This window comes from Mustela nigripes, chromosome 12, assembly GCF_022355385.1.
Source record: "Mustela nigripes isolate SB6536 chromosome 12, MUSNIG.SB6536, whole genome shotgun sequence".
Taxonomy (NCBI): Eukaryota; Metazoa; Chordata; class Mammalia; order Carnivora; family Mustelidae; genus Mustela; species Mustela nigripes.
The window spans coordinates 118,382,559-118,406,448 of record NC_081568.1 but is presented as its reverse complement, the minus strand read 5'-3'; the positions used below and the strand labels follow the sequence as shown (position 1 = coordinate 118,406,448).

At 38.9% G+C, this 23,890-nt stretch overlaps 1 protein-coding gene across 1 annotated transcript in view; it reads left to right on the top strand.

Annotated features, from left to right (window-relative positions):
* The window catches only part of ELL2 (elongation factor for RNA polymerase II 2), a 73,218-nt gene that overhangs the window by 37,805 nt on the left and 11,523 nt on the right, over positions 1-23,890 (top strand). The window contains exons 3-8 of the mRNA XM_059418263.1: positions 3,941-4,062; positions 8,592-8,755; positions 15,958-16,217; positions 19,923-20,047; positions 20,193-20,280; positions 21,956-22,526. Coding sequence (XP_059274246.1) covers positions 3,941-4,062; positions 8,592-8,755; positions 15,958-16,217; positions 19,923-20,047; positions 20,193-20,280; positions 21,956-22,526 — 1,330 coding nt within the window. The remainder of the gene's footprint in view (positions 1-3,940; positions 4,063-8,591; positions 8,756-15,957; positions 16,218-19,922; positions 20,048-20,192; positions 20,281-21,955; positions 22,527-23,890) is intronic.

Genomic DNA, 23,890 nt, shown 5'->3' with positions numbered 1-23,890 from the left:
GAAAAGCCTGAGATTAAGCCAGGCTGTACCATCTGCATTGGTGCTGCTCTGAAAACCACTGAGGAAAGGTGACACAGAAACCCAAAACTCTGTTTTGTCATCATACCTTAACCTCCAACCCACTGCAGCTCCACAGCTGGAAGAAATACTATGATATACATCAAGATTCACCTTTGGGTCCCAGATTATCTCCCTTCTTACCTTTCATTATGTTTTTGTTTTGATTATTTGCTTATTTGTTGACCTCATGACATTTGGAAATTGCAGAAATTCATTTGCAGTAGGTACTTTAATTGGGAATTTTTTTTTTATAAGATACTATTTTTCCTTCTACTTCATTAATATTCAGAAATCACTGAAGTCGTTATTCTCGGTCTATTTTGAGATTGACCTATGTCTTTTTCTTTTCTTTTCTTTTTATTTGTTTATTTGACAGACAGAAATCACAAGTAGGCAGAGAGAGGCGGGGGGTGGAGGCTGGGGGGCAAGCTCCCTCCTGAGCAGAGAGCCCCACAACCTGGGGCTTGATCCCAGGACCCTGGGATCATGACCTGAGCTGAATGAAGGCAGAGGCTTCAACCCACTTAGCCACCCAGGCGCCCCAACCCACGTCTATTTCTAATCCATAGTTTCTCAACCTTGGCCCTACTGACATTTTAGAATGTCAGGGTAGTCCTTCGTTGTGGGGGCTGTCCTGCACACTAGAGAGTGTTGGACAGTATCTCTGCCCTCCAGGAGGTGCCAGAAGCACCCACCCAGATCAAACGTCCCTGGAGGCAAAACTTCCCCTTGTTGAGAGCAGCTGTTCTGATCTATGTGTAACACATGCTTCCAAACACTTCCGTGGAGATATGGCATGGGTTGTGTGTGCTTTTCTTTTTAACTTTCTTTTTAATCGGATTCTTTCCTATTTGGTTTGTGATATTTTTTAAATGACTGTAGGATTGGTTGGTTGGTTTGTTTTCTATTTCAAGACACTTTTAAAGAGAATATGAAAACCTTCAGTGTCCACCATCAAGCCAGACCCTATTACTTTGAGTAGTGTGCACAGTAATGCATACCAGATATTTTTGTATTTTGAACTTTCCAGATTTACACAAGACACTGTGTGTGTTTAAAATTTTTTGAAATATATAGGAAGATAATTTTTCACCTTAAAAAGTATAAGCATTACTTCAGAAGAATCCCAGTTTAGAGGATGAGAAAGGAAAAAAAAATCTACATTTAATAATTATAAAGGTTTGATAAGAGCTACCATGAAGTGCTCTGTTTAGTATATGTCTGAGCTTGAGAATTCCTATAATTAAAAGTTTTTAGTGAAAGAAGCACCCACCCAGATCAAACGTTTACAGAATTTGAGTAAAAAGTCTAGTCACTCTTAAAAATAAAAATAGAAAAAATCTCTACGATTCCACTTTTTAAAAATGCGATTTAGAATCTCCCGAAAGGGACAGTCTTCCATACTTTGCTGGGTGAAGTACTTCTGCATTTCCCAGACCTGAGCTGCACAGGAACGAGGACTTCAGACCTCCAGTGAAACCAGAGCCCAGCCTGCAGATGGGCCTGTCACCACTGTGAAAATCTCCCCGCCCAGGCTCCACAGCTCTGTGTGAGGGTTAAGGGGGAAGGAAAATGGAAGTTAAGTGAGTTAGAGCAGGAAAGGATTCCATTCAAGTGTTCACACTGTCTTTACCTGTCCACCTTCTCTCCTGAGTCTTCAAGGAGGCTTTAACTACAGAACACATTCCTTCTCTAGCAGCAGAACCCTGCTACTCTTTATAAAAGCAGACAAATGTCTGTGAGTGCTGTGACACTCAGAGCCTGAGGACGGACTTTTTGTTCACTTGTATCTCACACAGCATTCCTTTGGCTCCTGCTCTCCCGTACCTACACAGAATTAAGAAGTAAAACACAGCATTCTGTTTCACCAATGTATGTGTGCCAACTAGGCATTCATTTTGCACACCCAGTAATACAGCCTGATGAGTCCTCCCAGATTAAATTAAGACTTGCTCACAAAGTTCCAGCACTTTAGAACTAGGGCGAAATTTGAGAAATCAAAGTAACTTTAGGGAACAAAAAAGGTATAATTTATAAAGTAGATAATAAGTGTAGAAACTTATTACCCTAGCAATTTGAAACTAATTTAAAAGGAGGAGTCAGAGATAGTTTAAATTCACAGACAACGGAGGCTCTTGGAGTATAGTAATGTAATACTCAACATCTTTGGTAAAATTTGACCTTTCAAACTTTACATGCGTTTTCTGAATCTCCTCTGAAAAGTTGTTTTTCTTTGATTTATTCCTACCCCATATAAGTAAGATGTTTTTCTTTGACTTACTCGTACCTCATTCATTCCTTCAACATTTATTACATGTCTGCTGTGCACTAGACTTTTCAAATTATCTCCCTCTTGCCTTTCTTTTTTGTTTCGGTTTTTGTGGGGTGGCAGGGAGTTGTAGAATTGGTAGCTTGGTAGTTTCAATCAAAATTCTCTTCCTTAGGTCAGAAGCTTGATGTGTTTTAGTGAGCAAGTCTGAGTTGCTTGCAGGGTGTCCTTCCTGACCAAGCAGAAGTGACACATGTTTATGCTTACTAGCACATTCATGAATATATGTCTGTCTGTCTGGCAACCAGTTAGTTCTGAATCTTCACCTTACCATAATGGAAAGGGCAGATTTGGTGGGGAAAGAATGAGAACTGGGAAACATCCTTCCCCCCCCACCCCCAATTCCTACTCATCTCCTGAATTGCTAAGACTGTGTATTTGGGGGCTGGAAAGCAGGAAGTCGTATTTTTTATTCTCGCCAGTGAATCCTTTTCATAATTATCACCTAAACCCATGGTAGCCCCTGCAAGCCCAAGGGGAGAAAGGTCTTAGGAGCTGCAAAGGGTGGAACCATTGAAAGACAGTGAGAAGTTTTCAGTTCATTTGTTCACAAATGTTTAGTGAGACCCTACTATGTACCAGGAAAATGTGCCTAATACAGGGGCTCTGTGATCTAGAGCAACCCCATCCTTTCACTTTTGATATAGAAAAACTAGACCTTGAGTAAGAGCATAAAAAACATTTGCCTTGGGGAGCCTGGGTGGCTCAATGGATTGGGCCACTGCCTTTGGCTCAGGTCATGATTCAGTGTCCTGGGATGGAGCCCCGCATCGGGCTCTCTGCTCAGCAGGGAGCCTGCTTCCTCCTCTCTCTCTCTGCCTGACTCTCTGCCTACTTGTGATCTCTCTCTGTCAAATAAATAAATAAAATCTTAAAAACAAAAACATTTGCCTTTTCCACAGTGTTGTAATGGGCTCAGCCTTAGAGTCCACCGAATCCTCTCTCCAGGTTGTTGACCCTATTCTGTAAATATGAGGGTAGGAGAATCTTAAGGCATGAAGAAATACCCCTCTGCATTTTGCTGTGAATGTAACTATGGCATTCACCTTATGTTGCTAGTCATCTCCAAAACTGTACTCAGAGAAGCAAAAATGAAAATGAAATGTATATATAGTAAGAGGATGAAGTTTAGGATATAGTCTCTATCCCAGACATCATTTAAATATCTAGAAACTATTCAGTGGTGGGGGTGGGGAGGGGGGCATGCCAGCCAGAGACAGAACCTTGTGTAGCTCTAAAGTGGAAAAGCTTTTTACTTTTTAGAAAATTCACTAATAAGTCTTTTGTGTAACTAGAATCATTTGCTAGTTTGAAATGAAGAGGTTTCCTCTTTAAACTATTGATCAGAAGTGATTATTAAGGGTAGAAAATGGAAATGAGTGATTTGATTTTTAGACATACATGCTTGATTCCTTCAATGATTTAGTAATTTAAATGCTCAAGAGGGGTTGCCTATAAAATGAGTGTCACTTGAAAACAGTTAAGTCAGTCATCAGATCATTGTTTGTCAAATATATAATTTGAGATGTTTCTCTTTTTCCCTACCTTTAGCTTGTCAAAATTCCTAAAAATGATCCCCCCAATGAAGCGCATACCTTTAACTTCTATTTGTCAAATGTGGGTAAAGACAACCCTCAGGGCAGCTTTGACTGCATCCAGCAAACATTCTCCAGGTAAGTATGTTTCAAGATAATGCTGAAGGGAGAATAATTTTTCTTTGAGTTTTTTTTTTTTTCACTTAAACAATAAAATGTATAGTAGTTATTCCATAAATGTTTATGAATTGAATTATAGAGTTCTTTTTTAAAGAAATATTGAGTACCTACTATGTGCTAACAGTTATATTTGTCACTGTGGGATATAATCATAAAAATTTTAAGGTTGTTGCCTTCAAGAACTTTTAAGATACAGATTTTTTTTATCTATAAAAAATGTTTTGTTTTGTTTTTAATTAAAGAGAAGTTTAAGAATTTTTTTAAAGTTTTTTATTCACTGTATTTAAATAAGAGTGCCTTATTATATACTCAACATTCACACTCCAGAGTAAAGGAGTAAAAAAAATACATGTATCTTGTATATCCCTTTCTTTCTTCCCTGTGCAAGCCTTGTTTTAAGATAGATTTTCAGAAATTTTTATGCATAATGGAAACTAGAAATTAACCCCAGTAGAGCAGTAACTTCTAATTTTAAAGGGGAAAAAAAAAATACAACAAAAAAAAGGAGGGAGGAAGACAAGACTATACACCCACATCCCAGGGTACCATGGAACACTTATCTACTTAGGTCCTCTGTAAACAATAAGCTACTTGTTTGACTTGTCTTTGCTGTGGTTGTTTCTGATTAAAGAATGGGCCCCTTGAGTAGGGGGAGTTTGTTCTGCCCCTGGATAAAGACAAGGCCTTAGAACCCCCAACATCCTGAGAACATTGAAATGGGCCCAAAGTGTCCCAGGCCATGATGCATCCCTATATCTCATCTGTGCAGTACTTGAAACTGTGTAAGCGCTTGCTGTATGTGGGAGAAAGGAAAGGAAAGCTGTGCTGCAAGGGAGCATGGGAGGCAGAGATACAAAATAAGACACTTCACTGAAAGAGTTCTGAATTTCTACTCACATTTAGGGTGACTAAATAACTTTCTGTTCTATCTTAATATGCCATTTTCCTGAGTTAATGTTAATTTTGCTTTTTAAAAGTTACACACGCCTAAACTTATGTTTCTTGGTATAAATTGTGTACTGTAGATCATATAGACTTTTCTGTACTATCCCCTGTGATAGCTACTGGCCATATGTGGCTGTTAACATTTCAGTTGATAAAAGTGAAATAGAATTTAAAATTTCTTCATTCACATTTACCACATATTTAGGCTCAGTAGCCACGTGACTAGCGGCTATCATAATGGACAGGACAGATAGAAAACATTTTCACAATTGTAGAAAGTGGTGTGGGACAGCACAGCAAAAGATTACAAAAGCATCAAGTATGAGGGTCTCTGGTGATTGTGTAGTTCAGCCCCTTCATTGCACAGATGACGTATTCATAGTTATCCAGCTGGTGAGTTGGTGACAAGGCTGAATAAAAACTGGGCCCCCCTAACTCCCAGACCAGTGTTCTTTACATACCATAGAGCACACCAATTTCAAATTGTGGTGCTTTCACTTAGAATGCTTGCCTTTAGAGAATTACTTTATTATAGTGAAAGCAGTTAGACCTCAAATTGAACTATGTCCCATTAGGAATTTTATTGAGAAACAGTCCCGTCTTCAAAACCAGTGATAGCACCATAGGTAATGGGTTTCTCCCTTAGATCATAAACACCCTTTGTGTTTATTCCTACCTTGCTTGTTTGGAAAAGGATTTAAAGTCACGTAAAAAATGCTACATGATGCAGCAAGAAAAATGAAACAGTTATTGTGAGAAAATTGGGACAAATACATTAGTACAAGCCAAGTGTGTTTTATAAAAGTGTGATCCAACTATAAATGTATGATTTAAGGTGCTTTATAAAATGGTCTTGCATGGGTATAAATTGTAATTGCCACTACGAAAACAAAAGCCCTGAAGCTCTCAGTTCTCCCTGGCAAGCAAGTTTGTTGTTGTTGTTTTTAAATAATTTCATTCCACCTTTTCTATTCAATTGAATTTTTATTTTTCCTGTGGTTCTTGTGTCTACTGTAGTTCAGATTCTCCCTGAAGGTCACTTTTATCATATCTAAAATGGAGGAAATCCCAAGGTTAAAATTACCTTTCAAAAATTCCGTAAATCTGTCCATTCACAGGCCTCTTAGAAATGCATGGTTCAGGGCAGATGGCCCCATAGAGTAATACACAGTCTACTGTAGGAAACTGAGCTAGGCTAGAGAAAGGCTCTAGGAATGCTTACATGTCAAACGCCAAATGCTTATATGTCAGAGTATTTAAGGTACTCTTAAGGTTCTTTTATGGTAACTCAGTTGAAAAGGGATGAGTAGACAATTCCAGGGAGTCTGTTCTTGCTAAACAAACAAAATAGCTAAAACAGGGTTTTAGCTCTATTTTGTTTAGTGGAAAGATGTTTTCTTGACTTTGAATGGTATAAGCTATAACTTCATTGTGATTGGCAAAGTTTAGCTTATTCTCACTATTTAAATTACTTAATGAGTAATTTGTGGGGGAGATGCTGAAATTCAAATTTCCTCCCACCAAAACTTCAAACTGTAGTCTCTTCTTACCACTTTTCCTCCTCCTCCATCCCACTTCCCCTTATGGGGTAACCCTTCCTCCATCCTTCCCTGCACTGGTCTTGCAGCATTCATACAGGTACACCTAGTAGCCTTGGTATTATCTTTAACTTGTCTGTCTCCACCTGTGGCTAATCACTTCTCAAACCCTGTCAATTCTACCTCCTCACTGTGTCTGGAATCTGTTTACTATTCTGCATTCACACTGCCCCACAGTAGTTCAAGCTCTCGCTCCTTGCCAGTAATCCTTCAGTAGCCTCCTGAGTGGTCTCCTGCTTTCACTTTTGTGCCCCCTACCTCCCAGTCCCTTCTTCATCAGATTGACCTTTTCACAATACAAATTAAGTATTTTCTCTCCCCAGTTTTCAGTCTCTCTTTATCTTGGGACAGAGTCTAAAATCCTCCAGAGCCCTGTATGATGTACTTTTCACGTCCTCTTCAGTCTCATCTGTAACTGTCCTTTCCAGCTTTCTTTGGCCAAACTGAAAACTGTTGCTTCCCCTGGGCCCCACACAGGTTGGTTCTCCTCCCAGAAACTTCTATCCTCCCCTGCTTCCACACACATACACACACACTCTGGAGACATTCCCTGTAGATCACCTTCAGCTTCACTTCCTGCAGGAAGTTGTAGTCTTGCCCACAATCCAGGTGAAGTACCTTCCTAGGGATTCCCTGCCTCCCTGCCATTTGTCACACTGTGTCATAAATTCCAGAGTGCTTGTCACCCATTAGACAGCTTCTTGAATGAGGGGCCACATCTGTCTTTGCCCTTGTCTCAGTCTGACCCTCACATATTGCCTGGTGTGCAGTCCCTGCCTAATAAATATTTATGAGATAAGTAAACTGGTTTATTTTCTTAAATAGCATTTGTACAGTTATTAGGAATTTACAGAAATTTTGTCAACCCTATTCTTAGCCTCATAACAAAGCTAGTTTGGAAATAGAGTAGCAAAGGTATAGTGACATTTTCGTTACTTCTGTATTCCAGTCTGTTTGAAGGCCATAGTAATTTCTTTTTAAAATACTGACATAAGGGCATCTGGGTACCTTAGTTTGTTAAGCGTCTTAGTTCCTTAAGTGTCTACCTGTGACCCCAGGGTCCTGGAATTGAACCCTGTGTCAGGCTCCCTGCTCAGCAGGGAGTCAGCTTCTCCCTCTTCCTCTGCCCCTGTTCATGCTCTCTCTCTTGCTCAGTCTCTCACTCTCAAATAAATAAATAAAATCTTTAAAATAAATATATGAATAAAATACCAGTGTAACTGCTACCAAGATCTCCTAATGTTAGCATAATACTTTGAAATGGAGCCATCTTCTAGGCCAAAGTTAATTTTCATGATTTTTTTTTTAAATAAAAGTTTTTCAAAAAAGATTTACAAAAATTTCTTGTCCAGTATTTTCTTCGATATTTGCCACACAAATAGGTCATCTTATGTAGAGATTTAACAAAATAGCAAATAAAAGACTACAAATGTTTAGAATATTTGGGCTAATAATAAATCCTAATGTTCAGCAATATTTTGGCCTTAAAATTAATTATCTTATTAAAAATTAAAACATCATAGTGGGTCTGTTTCTTCTAGTCATTTCTAAAGTATGCATATTATGGTTACTCCAAAAGAAAGCTTTAAACATTTTTCATATCAGTGGTAGAAAATTTTTTATAAAATGAAAGTAAAACTACAGTGCTCATTGAGACTCCTCTGGTCTTCAATACAAATACTAATTATTTTCAGAATTTTACAGATTTGGTCTCTGAGAGTTCATTTTACCCATTCTATTCAAAATATGAATAAAACGTGATTTGAAATGAAGGAAAAGAATTTAAATATTTAGAATTTCAGCACTTCAGATTATTAATATTAGTTATTTCCAGATTGCAAGGCCATTATTTGGGCTACTGATTTTAAAATTATACATTTCTCATTTGCCTTTGTTCTGCAAAATGAGGGACATCTCTAACAAAGCCACCATCTTACTTGACAGCTCTGGAGCCTCCCAGCTCAATTGTCTGGGATTTATACAAGATAAAATTACAGTGTGTGCAACAAACGACTCGTATCAGATGACACGAGAAAGAATGACCCAGGCAGAGGAGGAATCCCGCAACCGAAGCACAAAAGTTATCAAACCTGGTGGACCATATGTAGGTTTGTATAGATATCGTTTTCCTTCTCAGATTGATTGGACTAATTCAAGACCACTATAGGTAAATACTGGTAATATTAGCCTAATGTTAACACCGAATTAGTTTACAGAACATTTTGAATAATAATAATGGTCGAAAAGTTTTACTTCTTTTATAAATCCTGAATCCTTTGTCGGCTGTTTGTTATTATTTTACAATACTGGGGTCTGGTTCATGTTACTTTACTATGTGAGGTTGCAGTAGTGGTACTGTTGTGTATTCTTGGACACTGGATATCATTACAATGATGGACAGTATAGGTTTTCTTTGGCATTTTTGTAGGATTATTTTTACAGTAAAATCTATTAGTAGAATTTCAGAGGATCTTTGCACATGGAATTTTTATTGCAAAATATAAAATATGCTTATAGCAAAGCATACGTGTGATGCCTTTTTGGTACCTCAGTTGTGATATCATTCATAGATTCTCATCCTCATCTATCCATTAATTAAGAGGCTGCCCACCCCCATCATCTTTATCATCAGCTCACTCAAATATCTATCAGACTGAAGAAGTAAGACCGGATCAGCAAGACAAGTCTCTCCTTTATGAGCAGTAGCCCTAATAAATTTTTTAAGAGTTGATTGGCAGTGACTATTAACAGTAATAGGAAGAATTATCAAGAGTGAAGATGAGCTCTTTGAGGCTTTGGTCAATTTAATAACATAAGTCATCATAAGTAAATGATGAAAAGATAGAAATTTAGAAATGTAAATGCACACAAAAACAGTCTCATGAATAACCAGATTCTTTCATCAACATCTTTCCATGGTTTGGTATAATTTTACTTCTGTATTTTCCCATTGCTGACCCAACTATAGTACATTCAGCTTTGAGAATCTCCACTGGTGTCTTTAATAAGTATTTATTTGGAACAAAGCCAGTGCTCCTGGGACTTGGTGCTTAGCTTAGATACATTTAGTTTGGTTTAACAACAATTCATGGCTCCCCCAGGTATCTGTACCCATGGGGCGCAGTCCCAACCCAGTAAGTTACCAGCAGTGAGATTTTTCACCTTCCCTTTCCTGCTGAGTGAGGTAACAACTTCCAACCTCCTTTCTCTTTATTCTCATGAGTAACTTAACTTTCTCTGTAGTAGGCTAAATCTCAAATTGTTTTTAAAACACACAAGATCTGCCATAACTTTGCTGTCCCTGTTGCTTTGAAAGTATTCTTTTATGCTGTACAGTATCACCGTTTTATAAACAGTGAGGCAAGCTGGTGTGTTTGACAAAGGACTAGAAAACTAAACCACCAAAATAGGGCGCCTGGATGGCTCAGTGGGTTAAAGCTTCAGCCTTTGGCTCAGGTCATGATCCCAGGGTCCTGGTTTAAGCCCCACTTCTGGCTCTCTGCTCGGCAGGGAGCCTGCTTCCTCCTCTCTCTCTCTGCCTGCCTCTCTGCCTACTTGTGATCTCTGTCAAATAAATAAATAAAATCTTTAAAAAAAAAAAAAAAAGATTTTTTTTTTTTTTTTGCCTCTTGGCTGAAAAACTTTACCTTGATTTATTCCAAAGTTTGCAGATCAGCAGTGATCACTGTACGTTTCCATTGAATGATCTGTGGGTGTCCCCTCGGTTTGTGTGTGTGTTTGTTTTGATAGGGTCAGATGCAGTTTATCTGCACAGCATGTTACATGGCAGACTTGACACCCCCCAGAATCACATAACTCATACTATTCCTAAAGTGCAGGAATTTTCAAACTTTCGAATTTTCTTATAGGCACTACAGATAACTTATTTACATTTTTTAGGAGTGACCACGTAAAATCTGAGGTTATCTAAAGTTTAAATTTGAGCCAGAGTATATCCATGCTGTTCTCAGACAGGCTGGCCTCCCTCTGCGCACACGTACATTTGCCCCCACAGAGCTCTGCAGTGACCCTGCCAGGCTGCACATCCCACTCTGCTGGGTCCTCTGTGCTCTGGCCACTCGCCAGCACAGTACAGCGTTCTCTGGTCTTCAGTCTTGTCGATAACCTCTTCAGCCTTTATACTTTTGGTCGTATAACCCCAGCTCCTTTTAACTTTTCTTAAGATGGCTGTATCCCAACCTTTTAATTATTTTTATTGCTCTCCTCTGGACTGCCTCCATTTCTTCAGCTCAGAATTCAAACCTTAAGTGTTTGATTTTTTTACAGTGCTTTGTTATGGTATGTTTTGACCTTTTGATTTTAATCTTATCCATTGCTAGACCTTTACCATATTTCTTTCCTTTTAGGTGGCTCTGTTTGTATCTTCCTGCTCTTTTAGTACTTCAGAACTATCTGACTCACTCATTTCTTTCAAATGTACTTATTTACCCTTCGGTACTAATATTACCAGAATATTAGTATTCTAGAGTGCTTGCTGTGCACAAGACACTGGTTAGCACTTTACATGCAGTTCCTCCTCTAGATCTCAAAACCACCCTGTAAGGGAGGTTATGATTACCTCTCCATCTTACATATCACCTTGTTGGTAACAACAGATAGCAAATGATATGGATTTGGCCCCTTAACAAGTTGTGTTATTTTCATAAGACAATAGGAGATACCTCTTCAGTTCATAATTGAATATATCATATGAAATAATGCCCGAAGCTCACCTTCGCCACCTTAGAAGTACCTGCAGAACAAGGCTTCTCTCAAGAGTGTCAGCCTGGATGGAGGACAAATGGGAATAATGCTGGTCTCACTGAGGGGTTGTGCTGGCATAATGTCAGGCCAGACCTCTGGCAGCTGAATTAGGGCACAAGCCCTCTTGTGACTCCTTTGGGTCACCTGGCCTAGTCACCCAGGAATAGAAGCTTTTGAGCCCCTCTTATAGACTGAAAACAAAACAAAACAAAAAACAACTTATTTTGCCTGGAGAAGAGCAGAAGAGCCTTTAACCTAGGAAACATTATTATTTCTTCAGAATATTTATGCTTCTAGTCATGAAATTTATATCAGTGGTGAGCACTGTTGTGTTACAATCATTTCACTTTGTTTTTAAAAAAAAAGAAAAGAAAAAAAACCCTCAAGAATCACTTGATGGAACCACTGCTCCATTTTATCAGTATATCTGCTCACTGATTTTTACCTAAATTCTGGAATTTTATTGAATTGTAAATTTTTAATACATGCTAATATTTATTTAAATGTATAAAATAACCCAACCAGTATAATTTCTAGAATTCTTTCTCCAATTTTCCCAACTACTGCCCCATCCTCCTTATTTATAATGAGTTGATACATGTTTAAATGACCTTAGACAAATCATTTAACATCTGTGGACCTTAATGTTCTCAATTATTAGATAAGGTGTATTTGAACTGGGTCAAAGGTCCTTTGTCATTCTAAATTTTGTGACCATTATGTGTATATATATATATATATACACACACACACACACACACACACATATATATATATATATTTGGATAATAAACCTTTTGAAACAAAAGAGTATAAGTGCCAAATGGTGGAGATGGTTTCCACTGCAGTGGATTACGTATTTAATCATGACAGTCACCCCATCATCAAGATCCTGCCAGTGTTTTTTAAAGCATTGGGTTGGTGTTGCCAGGGCTTCTAGTCAGGTTCCACAGAACAGGAAAACCACTGCAGAAGACATCTACAGCTTCTGCTCTCTTTCTGATGTACTGATTTAACACCTTCCTTTCAGAGAGTTTAATCAGAACCACTAGACAGAGGGATAAATACTTCTACAATCTCATATTAAATGGAGACGCTAGAAGTGGACTCCTTGTTATGAAACAGCAGTTCAGATATAGTCCCAGATTACACAACTCCGTCAGACCCACTGCTGCTGTTTATATAAGGAGCCCAGGGAATTGATTAGCAGTTGAGTCTGGGAAGAGAATTAGGTTCTCCCACAGGCTTTATTAAAAGGGCTGTTCTGAGGCGAATGTGAAAAAATAAAAATAAAACCTTTCTTCTGCCAACTTTGAACCTCCTATATTCTTGCTTTACTTTTTTTTCTATTTTTTTTTTCTTTAGCATCTCAGTTCCATAACTGCTTAGGGCACTGATGTTTTCTTCATCTGTAGCCTGTCTTTTATGTTAAACCAGAGGACTTCTTCCTGACTGAATAGGCACCGACTGTTGGGGAGGCAGCAAGCAAGTGATCTTTACATAAAACTCAGGGACCCAGTGTGTCTGGATTGCTCTGTCAGCACTTAAAAGAAGTGGGTTACTCCCACAACTGGCTGTTTAAAGGAAAAATGAGAGTGGGGCATCTGGGTGGCTCAGTAAGTTGAGCATGCAACTCTTGATCTCAGGGTCCTGAGTTCAAGTCCCAAGTTGGATAGAGCTTACATTTTAAAAAGGGGGGGGAAAATGAGTAAAGGAAAAATGAGATAACAGTAAAGGAATGTACTGGGGGTAGGAAATTCATGTATTAGTAACAGCCTACCTTTAGGCCCCAGGTGAGACTCCACTACTGTCATATCCCTGACCAGATTCTAATTTCTTGTCAAAGATCATACCCCTTTCAGGGGCAAAATGAGCCTCCCTTATTTGTCTGCCCTGCGCTTGCTTCAGGGAGGAGTGGTGGTAAACTCAGGAGACCTTGGGGCTCTCCAGAGACTTGAGGATCAGAGGTGGGTCAGACATACAGAGGAGGTGGGGCAGCCTGGAACACACTGGTAGTACTGTGGCTTTTTGTTTTTATTTTATTTGCCTTCCTTGCTGGCTTGAATTCATTCTAAATGATCAATCATGGTACATGTGAGCTTAGCTAAAAAACTCACTGTCTACTCCCCTCCCTAGAGAAGAGTGGGTGGGAGGGCTCGAGCTTTGTTTGGGGAAGTAAGTGTAAGCTAAACAGGTTTCAAGGGGGAGAGTGGAATTCATAGCGTTTCCTAAACTTCTGTGACCCTGACTCCCCCCCGCCACAAGTCCCTATTAAAATTTCAAGGAAAGTACTGTTTGTTGATACTGTTACAACTGAGAAGTGGTAGATTGGAGGGTGTGCAGTTGCCACATTAGAAATTTCGGTGTTTCTTCAGACGCTGGCATCCTCGCAATGTGGGGACATACACACCACATTGATTCTGGCTCCTCTGCTGTTTACTTGTTCTCTCACTGCCATTCACTTTGACACTTTGCTAGTCATCAAATGCTGATTCAAAGTCCGCTAGTCAACAAAGTGGCTACAGCCTATGCATAATGGAGCTTAACCTAACAGGAAGCAATGGCAGACATGAGGCATTTGTTCATAAAACCTTTCCTACAAAGAAATACATGTAAGAAAAGTCACGTACTAATAACAGAACTTTCTAAGTGCTGAGTGAGCACTTTAGACCATTTGAGTTTATCTCCTTGAAAGCCTCAGTTTTGGGGCGCCTGGGTGGCTCAGTGGGTTAAAGCCTCTGCCTTCGGCTCAGGTCATGATCCCAGGGTCCTGGGATTGAGCCCCACATCGGGCTCTCTGCTCAGCAGGGAGCCTGCTTCCCCCTCTCTCTCTGCCTTCCTCTCTGCCTACTTGTGATCTCACTCTGTCAAATAAATAAATAAAATATTAAAAAAAAAAAAAAAGAAAAGAAAGAAAGAAAGCCTCAGTTTTCTCACCTGTGCCATGTGAGACTGCCGTGAGTGACCATGCCTGTTTCATCAGGTTACAGACTTAGTGTGTGTAAAGATCTTAGCACAGTGTCTCCACCACCACCACTTAATTGGTTCATGGTAAATATTAGTTCCCTGCCCATCTGGCACTAGGGTAAGCTATCTCTACATTAATAAAAATACAGAAACCAGATCTATCTCTAAAACTTTAATCACACCTTTAATAGCTTTTCCTGTTACTGGGCAGTGTTCCTTTAATGTTGAGTTCCTTTGTTGTGCAATATTTTGATCTGATATTAATAACTCGTTGCATCCAGACAGTAGAGAAATACAAGAGTCAGTGAGATATCTGTCCTTTCTCCTTTATTCCTAGGCAGGATTGTGTAGACAGCCCCTCTGGCTAGGCCTCAGGACCCCAGCATGGACAGAATTATTATTAAAGTTCCTGCCCGGTTAAGCTGTTTTCACACCAGACCAGACCAGACCATAGCACTTAAGATACTGCTCTGAATTACCCACTGTTTCTAGTTGCTAGTCTTGTTCCTAATGTACTTGCCCCACACTGCATGTCATCACCAGTTCTCCCCACCCATTGACCAGAGGGCACAGAGTTGGAGGTTTAGAGTGTACTAAAGGTGCTAAAAGATTTCACCTCAGAAATTATAAAATGAGGGTCTTCTACAGTGTCATTCCAAATTTTTTTTCTGGTTTTGTCAGTGATCAGCTATGTCCTGATGGCTCTGGGCATGCACTATCCAGGTCACTTCAGCCCAGAGATACTTTCTAGAAGTAGCCACTTGCCACTTATCAATGTTAAGTTTAAGCAGAAAGTAGGTTAATTACCACATGGCACTTGCCTGGCAGGAATGATGTGAAGGCCTCCTTTTTACCATTTTTCTGTTGCTCTAATTCACCTGTGTACCCTCAGCCTTGCAGTGGAAGTGCCTGCTTGTCTGGCCCTCTTAGATTGTTTTTAGTTTGGTTAGTTTTGGTTTTGGTTTTTGACTTATAAAATTTGGTACGGCCTATTGAAAAGGAAAATGTCTAGTGGATGTCCTTCTGAATGTTGATCCCAAATTAGCCTGGACCCCCTTTTCGTGGTTCCTGAATCTGTGAGATTAAGATAATTCCCCAGCTCAGCCAAAAGTATGGTCTCAGTGAGAGCCAACAGGTATTTCTCATGTTTCACATTTGCTATATTCTGTCTGCCAAAGAAATGACATATAATATGTAGATAAGTTCTGTAAACAGCACAGGTAAACACAGAAATTATTAAATTTCCACTTAACATGAACTACCTATGACCTTAAAATTTCCAGTCTGTTGCTACAGTGTGTCACTAATGTACCATATGTAGCTAAGTGACCAGAATAATTCCATATGCATATTTATTCCAGTAAATAGTTCTATCAAAACAATTTCAAATCCATAATTTTAGGACATTTATTCAAAATGCTTTCTGTTTGTAGTTCTCGTTAAAGTAAAAACTGAAATAAAAAGGCCTTAATTCCCTCCAGAAATGAAGAAGTACCTAAATCAGAGTTGAGGAAACTGAGATGCTCATTAATGTTCTTAACTGCAAATGTGTAACAGTGTCATTTCCACTGGACTTTAGGGAAAAGAGTGCAGATTCGGAAAGCACCTCAAGCTGTTTCAGATGCAGTACCCGAGAGGAAACGGTCAACCCCCATGAACCCTGCAAATACGATTCGAAAGACACATGGCAGCAGCAGTGTTTCTCAGCGGCCATACAGGGACAGAGTGATTCACTTACTGGCACTGAAGGCCTACAAGAAACCTGAGCTGCTGGCTCGACTGCAGAAAGATGGTGTCAATCAAAAAGACAAGAACTCCCTCGGAGCAATTTTACAGCAGGTGAGACACCTGGAGAGAGTTCCTTCCTTGTACTTTCTTGTTGAGAAGCTCATGTAAGAAGGCTTCTTGTGGGGTGCCTGGGTGGCTCAGTGGGTTAAGCCTCTGCCTTCAGCTCAGGTCATGATCTCAGGGTTCTGGGATCGAGTCCTGCATCGGGCTCTCTGCTCGGCAGGGAGCCTGCTTCCTCCTCTCTCTCTCTCTCTGCTTGCCTCTCTGCCTACTTGTGATCTCTCTCTGTCAAATAAATAAAATCTTTAAAAAAAAAAAAAGGCTGCTTCTTGTTGCTATTGAGGTAGAGAAATTTCAGCATCATCTTGATCAATGGTATATGAATTATAAGTCTTAAATATTAAGTCATCTTGTTTTAAATATTTAATTAAAAAACTAATTGAACTGTAGCATTTATAGTAGGTTTTATAAGTTAGAGGCTACTGAATTGTTAATTTTTAAAAAAGTAAATTTCAAGTCATTATCTTCATTTGAATTAAACAAATTTTGCTCTGAAATTCCATAAAAATAAGTTTCTGTTGTCTCTTTTTGGTCTTGACTCACCTAAACTATTGCTGTAGTATTTATTCGTTTATATAGGTGAAGTTGTACAATTTATTTTTATCAGTCTTCTGTTGGTATAAGCTAGAATTTTTAATCTGCAAGTTTTAAATGTGTCTTGCCTTGCATGCTCTTTACACTGCCTTTTTCTACCACCGAGTATGCTGAGATCATTCACTTGTCTTCATTAAGGGTTAACTTTGATCAATTACCTTATAATCATAAGCTTAAGTATAAAAGTAGATCACTAGTTTTGTTGAAGTCACTAGTTTGTCAGACTTTAACTCTGTATACTTTTCGTATTGATTTTGAGTCATAAATGTTATAGCATTCAAATGAAATTTTTTCTGAAGCAGTAACATTTCCAAAGTTCTTAAATTTCGCCATTAAAAAATACAAACCTGCATGTTTTCATTAGTTACTCAAAAAAATAATACTTTTAAGTCTGTTTTTTCTTTTTTTTTAATTTTTATTTTATTTTATTTTAAGATTTTATTTATATATTTGACAGAGAGAGATCACAAGTAGGCAGAGAGGCAGGCAGAGAGAGAGAGAGGAGGAAGCAGGCTCCTTGCTGAGTAGAGAGCCCGATGCGGGACTCGATCCCAGGACCCTGAGATCATGACCTGAGCCGAAGGCAGTGGCTTAACCCACTGAGCCACCCAGGCGCCCCATAAGTCTGTTTTTTCATTTATTCTCCTATTATTCTCCTATTCAAGTCATGATACTAAATGTTATGAAAGAATAAAGCCAAAGTTTCCAGTTCTGGGTTAACCAATCTCCAAGTATCTTGGGCAGTCTCAAGGATCTTACTAAATTATTTAAGTACTTTCTGGAAAATCTTAATTTAAATCCTTATGTCACATAACAATTTTAAGAGCTCAAAAGAGAGGATGAAAGTGAATAAGGGTGAGAGTATATACGTTTCCAATTTTTTATTTGGGGAAGTAGGGAGGTTCAGGTTACAAATCACAAAATACCTGGTGACTGAATCTCCAGAAAAGTTGTAAGTTACCTCCTAGGCTAGAGGATAAGATGGCAAAATGGTGGCAGTTGATTGACACAGAGGATACTGGTGATGTCAGTAGTGAAGTGATTATGTATACAGACATGAAGATTTTAAAGTGTAGGTTTGCTTAACTCAGCAGCAAATGGGGCATGAGTGTCATTAGTACTGATCATTTGGCAGAATCTAGAGCATTGTCTCATCCTAACTGCATGTTAGAATCTTCTGTGGAACTTTAATAAAATGCCAGTGTCTGGATTCTAACCCAGATCAACTACATGGAGCAACTGAATGGATACTGAGCCGTTGACTTATGAGAGGGATGGCAAGGAACAAGTGTATGGTCAGCAATCGGGAATTCTGTCTGGAAGATGTCTGTTAGACATACCCAAATGGTGATAGATGTTCATTGGGTACATGTAAGGGACTGGTGTTCAGAAGACACTTGGAGCTGGAGTTATAAATTAGGAGATAGCAACATATGGACTGTCTACTGAGAAAGCTTTAGAGCTGGGGCACCTGGCTGGCTCAGCTGAAGGAACACAAAACTCTTGATCTCAAAACCATGAGTTTGAGCCCCACGTTGGGTATAAAGATTACTTAAATAAATTTAAAAAAAAAAAAAAAAGATAAAGCCTAGGGCTGAATGAAATAATCTTAGGTGAAGATGATGACAGTGAAGAAAACAGAAAATAGCTCCTAAGCATCTAGCATATAGAAGAGTGCGTGCACACACAAACACACACACACGCAAAACAAAAGAAAAAAAGGGAGGAGGAGGAAAACAGGAGAACAGCCGAGTATGAATCCTAGAGAAGCAATGGGGTCTTAACTCTGTGTCGTCCCAAGGATAATAGGAAAGCTAAGCATTGTTGCTATTTTTCCACTTTGAGAAATCTGGTTGTGTCTCATTCTAATGTATTTGCAAATTTGAATCTTAAGCCTACCATTTTCTACTTTATAACAACATTAACGTTAACATTGTTAATGCTTTTCTTACAGCTTTCCTTACTGTAAGAAAAGCATAAGAAAAGCATAAACCACCATAATACATTTGATAGTACTTTTCTTTAGAAGGACACAGAAAGAAGTGAAGCTGTTAAAAAAAGACCATTCCAGTAGAGAATGACAGGAGAAATATCTTTCTGCCAGCCTTAAAAATGACTCTTGGTTTGGCACCTGAATCCATACATTTGTATTGTTCGTGGAATCGAGGCCTGGACACTCTAGGAATTGCAGTTATATGGTAGGAAAAGATTACACTTAAGAATAAACTGGTTGACTAGTAACAATAATTTGAGGGTTATTTCTTTTTATTGGTTTTTAGGAATTTCAAGGACTTTGAATAAGTGGTTCTTCAGGAGAACTGGCAGTCACAAGAAGCAGGCTTAGCAAGCCAAGAAAATGACAGACAAGGGCATTAGAATTGATACTATTTATGGAGATAATTTCTGCTGATTACTGAAGGGAAAGTTTATAACCTAGCATTTGGGAACTCTTTGGTTTCTACCTAATACAAATGACCAAGGATTTTTACTGTGATTCAAAAGTAATGGAGTTAATGACCAGAAGTAGATAATGAAGTTGTTAAACCTCACTCCTTATACTAGAAAAACTTAAATTTAAAAAAGTAAAAAAAAAGGGGCACCTGGGTGGCTCAGTAGGTTAAGCCTTTGCCTTCAGCTCAGGTCATGATCTCAGGGGCCTGGGATCGAGCCCCATGTCGGGATCTCTGCTCAGCAGGAAGACTTCTTTCCCCTCTCTCTCTGCCTGCCTCTCTGCCTGCTTGTGATCTCTCTCTCCATCTCTGTCAAATAAATAAATAAAATCTTTTTAAAAAATAAATAAATAAAAGTAAAAAAAATAAACTAAATAAACCTCCCTCCACTTTTTGCCTACTATAAGCTTTTTGAATAGAAATATGACATACAGTGGATATTCAGGGATAAAATGTTTAGCTACTTATATAAAAAGTTTAAATTTCCCAAGTGAAGTCAAATAGCATTTATTGAGATCTGGCAAATGCAAAACTAGCAGTCCCTTTGGGGCCAATTGGTATAGTTATTCTCAGTGTAAATGCAAAATGCTGCCTGTTTTGGGTTAGGAAGTAGCAAAAAGATCTAATGCTCTGTTTTCATACCATGTACCAGGTAGCTAATCTGAATCCAAAGGACCTCTCATATACCTTAAAGGATTATGTTTTTAAAGAGCTTCAAAGAGACTGGCCTGGATACAGTGAAATAGACAGACGGTCATTAGAGTCAGTGCTCTCAAGGTAAATCTGTTTTTTTTCCTTAAAAAAAAGTTTTAGTCATTGTTACTTAAGTGTTGAGAAAAAACAAGGAAAAAACAAAGGTAAGCTTTTTATCATGAACATTTGAAAATTCTCCCCATAACTGGAACTGGTGTCTCCTTTACAGAAAACTAAATCCATCTCAGAGTGCTGCCAGCACCAGCCGTTCAGAATCTCCCGTATGTTCTAATAGAGATGCTGCATCTTCTCCTCAGGTATTCATAAAATTATATAATCATAGCCCTGAAGTGAACCTCAGGAGCCACCTAGTTCAGGTGGTCTGATTTATGCACGAGAAAATGAGGCTCCAAGAAGCTGCATAGCTTGTCTTCCCACAGTCACATAGCTAGTTATCATGGCAGAGCTCTGTCTAGAATTCAGGTCCCAGCTCACAGCGCAGGCCTCTTTTTCCCTACACGGCACTGCTTGTCAAAGTGCTTAATATCTGCTTTGCTTCTCCATATTTAAAGTTTACATGTGTTATAAGATTATCTACTTTTCTATTAGGTCACTGACTAGAAGACTTATTTAGTCCCATATCCAGTCTCAAATTATACAGAAAATTGAAGAGATTTAATATTATCTGAAAGATGTTCGAGAAAACTTTTCTTGGGGAAAAATGTTTCTAAAATAAGCAAAGAAAAAATTCTGTCATTTTCAGACATGTCTTTAATGTACTTTTTTCGGTTAGATCCCAGTCAGAATACTCCATTTAGACCTCACTCCTTCCAGCTTAAGTTCCCCCCAAGAGATTCCTTGGTTCCCTGGTTTGGGGCAGACCTATCTACCAGTGCTACTGACAAAGTGCTCCTCTCTCTGGACCGTCCTCCCAAGGACTGGGGAGATGGGACAGATGTGTGGAGAACGGTAAGCATGCACTGGGCAAAAGGCTGTTCGTATATCAAAAAAAGTTAGAAACCTATTGTGAGTAACAGAGGAAGGACAAAATAAAAGCAGTTCTGTCCTTGCATGGACATTGTCTATACAAGCCTTACTTTTAGTGCCAACTACCATGGAGTTATTTATACTCTGATCTAATTATATAATGGCTGCCAAATCAATGATGCTAAACTGAAAACAGAATAAATTGATGGGATGATTAACTATTACTTTCCTCCAGGCTGAAGTTTAGGCCACATCATTCATTACATTGGATATATGCTTCATACTTTTCAACTATCGGAATTTTCTTTTTCATTTAAATATTACTGTTGCTGGATTGTGCTAGTATAAGCATAATTTTTAAAAATTTTTGAAACATTAATTCCATATCATTTTTGTGGACTCATTGTCATTAAGACTTCTTTTCCAGTCCATTGAAGAGGTATATTTACAGGGAAGAAATTGAACAGCATTTCAGCAGGGATGGAGATACTTAGAGAAGGTGCCAGCTGTTCTCATTTTAAGACAGGTGAAATAATAAATGACAGCCAGAGTATTCATAACTGGAGCACCTTAGCACATGAGGAGAGATTAAGTAAGTATAGGTTTTTATTGCCCCTTCCCTACCCTTCTTAGTCCTGACAGCGTGAAATGGTACAAACTGCTTTCTCCTCTCAGTGTAACTGGGTCAGCGGTGGCCCACAGAGGAAGGAGGGTACCTCTATTTAATACTCTCTGAAGTGGTAGAGTCCACATAAATTGGCATGGTCTCCCAAAGAACTTAGGGTATGGCTATAGGATCAGAAAGTTCAGAAAACATATTTGCCAGATTCTCCCTTTTGTTTCTGTGGATTGTCTGTTCCTGCGTAAGCTTGCAGAGTGGTAGACACAATGCTGGTGATAAACTTAAGAATGAGTAAAATTACTCAGTTGTTCATATGGTAACCAGTGATGTTGAGGTTTCATACAAAATGGCTCATTTCTTTTCTGCTTCCCTCCTCCCCACAGAAACGGCTTTTAGATTCAGACTTCATCGATCCTTTAATGAATAAAAAAGCTCGAATATCTCACCTGACAAACAGAGTTCCACCAACATTAAATGGCCATTTGAATCCCCCCAGTGAGAAGTCTGCCGCAGGCCTCCTGCCGCCCCCTGCAGCTGCTGCCATCCCTACCCCACCACCGCTGCCTCCAACCCACCTGCCGGTCTCCAATCCTCCTCAGACTGTAAACTCTAACTCCAATTCCCCCAGCACTCCAGAAGGCCGGGGGACTCAAGACCTACCTGTTGACAGTTTCAGTCAAAACAGTAGTATCTATGAGGACCAGCAAGATAAATATACCTCTAGGACTTCTCTGGAAACCTTACCCCCTGGTTCAGTTCTACTAAAGTGTCCAAAGCCTATGGAAGAAAACCATTCAATGTCTCACAAAAAGTCCAAAAAGAAGTCTAAAAAACACAAGGAAAAGGACCAAATTAAAAAGCACGACATTGAGATGACAGAAGAAAAGGAAGAGGACCTTAAAGGAGAAGAGGAAATTGCCAAGCTGAACAACTCCAGTCTAGATTCCAATGAAGGTATATTTTACATTCGTAAAACCAGCTGCGCGTGTTCAGTGAACGGGCAGAGCAAACTCATCATGAGTGTGAGATTATGCTGTTTATGATTACTAGTGCTTTTTTAGCCATTGACCTTCTGCTATTAATCTTACATAGTGTCGCAGTTTTGAGAGCAGATTTTCTTCTTGTATTTAATAGCAGTCATTTTTCGTCTCTTTTTAACCAACGATTAAACACAGTTTCTTGAGAATAAGATGGTAACATCTGAAAATGACTTTAATATCCTCCAGAGAGCCCATTCTAGAAGGTAGACTGTGTTGCGCTTTCCCATAACTGCCAGGGTACTATGCAACCTCGGCGTGACCTATTATTATGTGCCAGTCTTGAACTAATTTAACCAGACACACAATTAGCGATAAAAATAATTCTTTTCCTTCTTTGCCAAAGAAACAGGGTCACCCCTCCCTTAATTAATATTAACACAGGGGAAATGTCAAATTCTTTATAAGACAGGCAAGGTAGGATTGCATATGCAAATCCATCACATCATTGTTACTCAGAGTGAAAGCAGTCTGTCTTATGTAAGGCTATTGGCAGTTTGCATGACAGAGCTTAAGAATTCTTTTTTAATTTTAAGAACATTGTTTTAGTAAACTAGTATTAATTGTTAGCAAAATTTAACCATTTCAAGCTTTTGGAAACTGTTAAAAGCCAAATATGTAGAGATGCAAAGAAGCTTATTACAATGCTTTACTTCTGAAGAAAAGCTAATCAGGAGAAAGACCACTTACCTGAGGTATAATGATCTTTAACACGAGAGACAAAAACTCTATTTTTCTTACTTAAAAAAAGTTGTCCTCTAAAACTTAACGTCCCCCATGCCAGCACATCAGAGATTCAAGCCCATCATTTAGCATTGCCGCCAGTTTTAAACCCAGCTTAACTAAAGCAAAATTCCCTAGGAAAATACAACTTCAGAAAAGTTACTTTAATGAATAGAATTTAAGGAGTGTTGTCTTTCTGTAATTCGCCCATAATACTGGAAGTCTGTGACCCTTAGATTTAACTGACCATTTTTACCACATGAGAGAAACTTTGCAGAATAGTATGTTGCAATGCCTTTACTGACCTGGGTCGAGTGTACTACACATCAAAGCTGACCTGTTGAAACACTGAAATCCGTATGGTACTGTATAGTGGCCCAAAAGGTATGGGTAAGCTTTTTCCCTCGAGTACTACTGTACTTGAATTTGCCAGGTCAGGAAATGGCAAGAGGTAATGACCTTGTGTTCAGAGTTAGCAAGCCACGTTCCTGGTTCTATCCCAGCCTCCACACTTCCCACTCTGAGATGGTAATCCTGAGTCAGGCTGGTGTTGGAGCA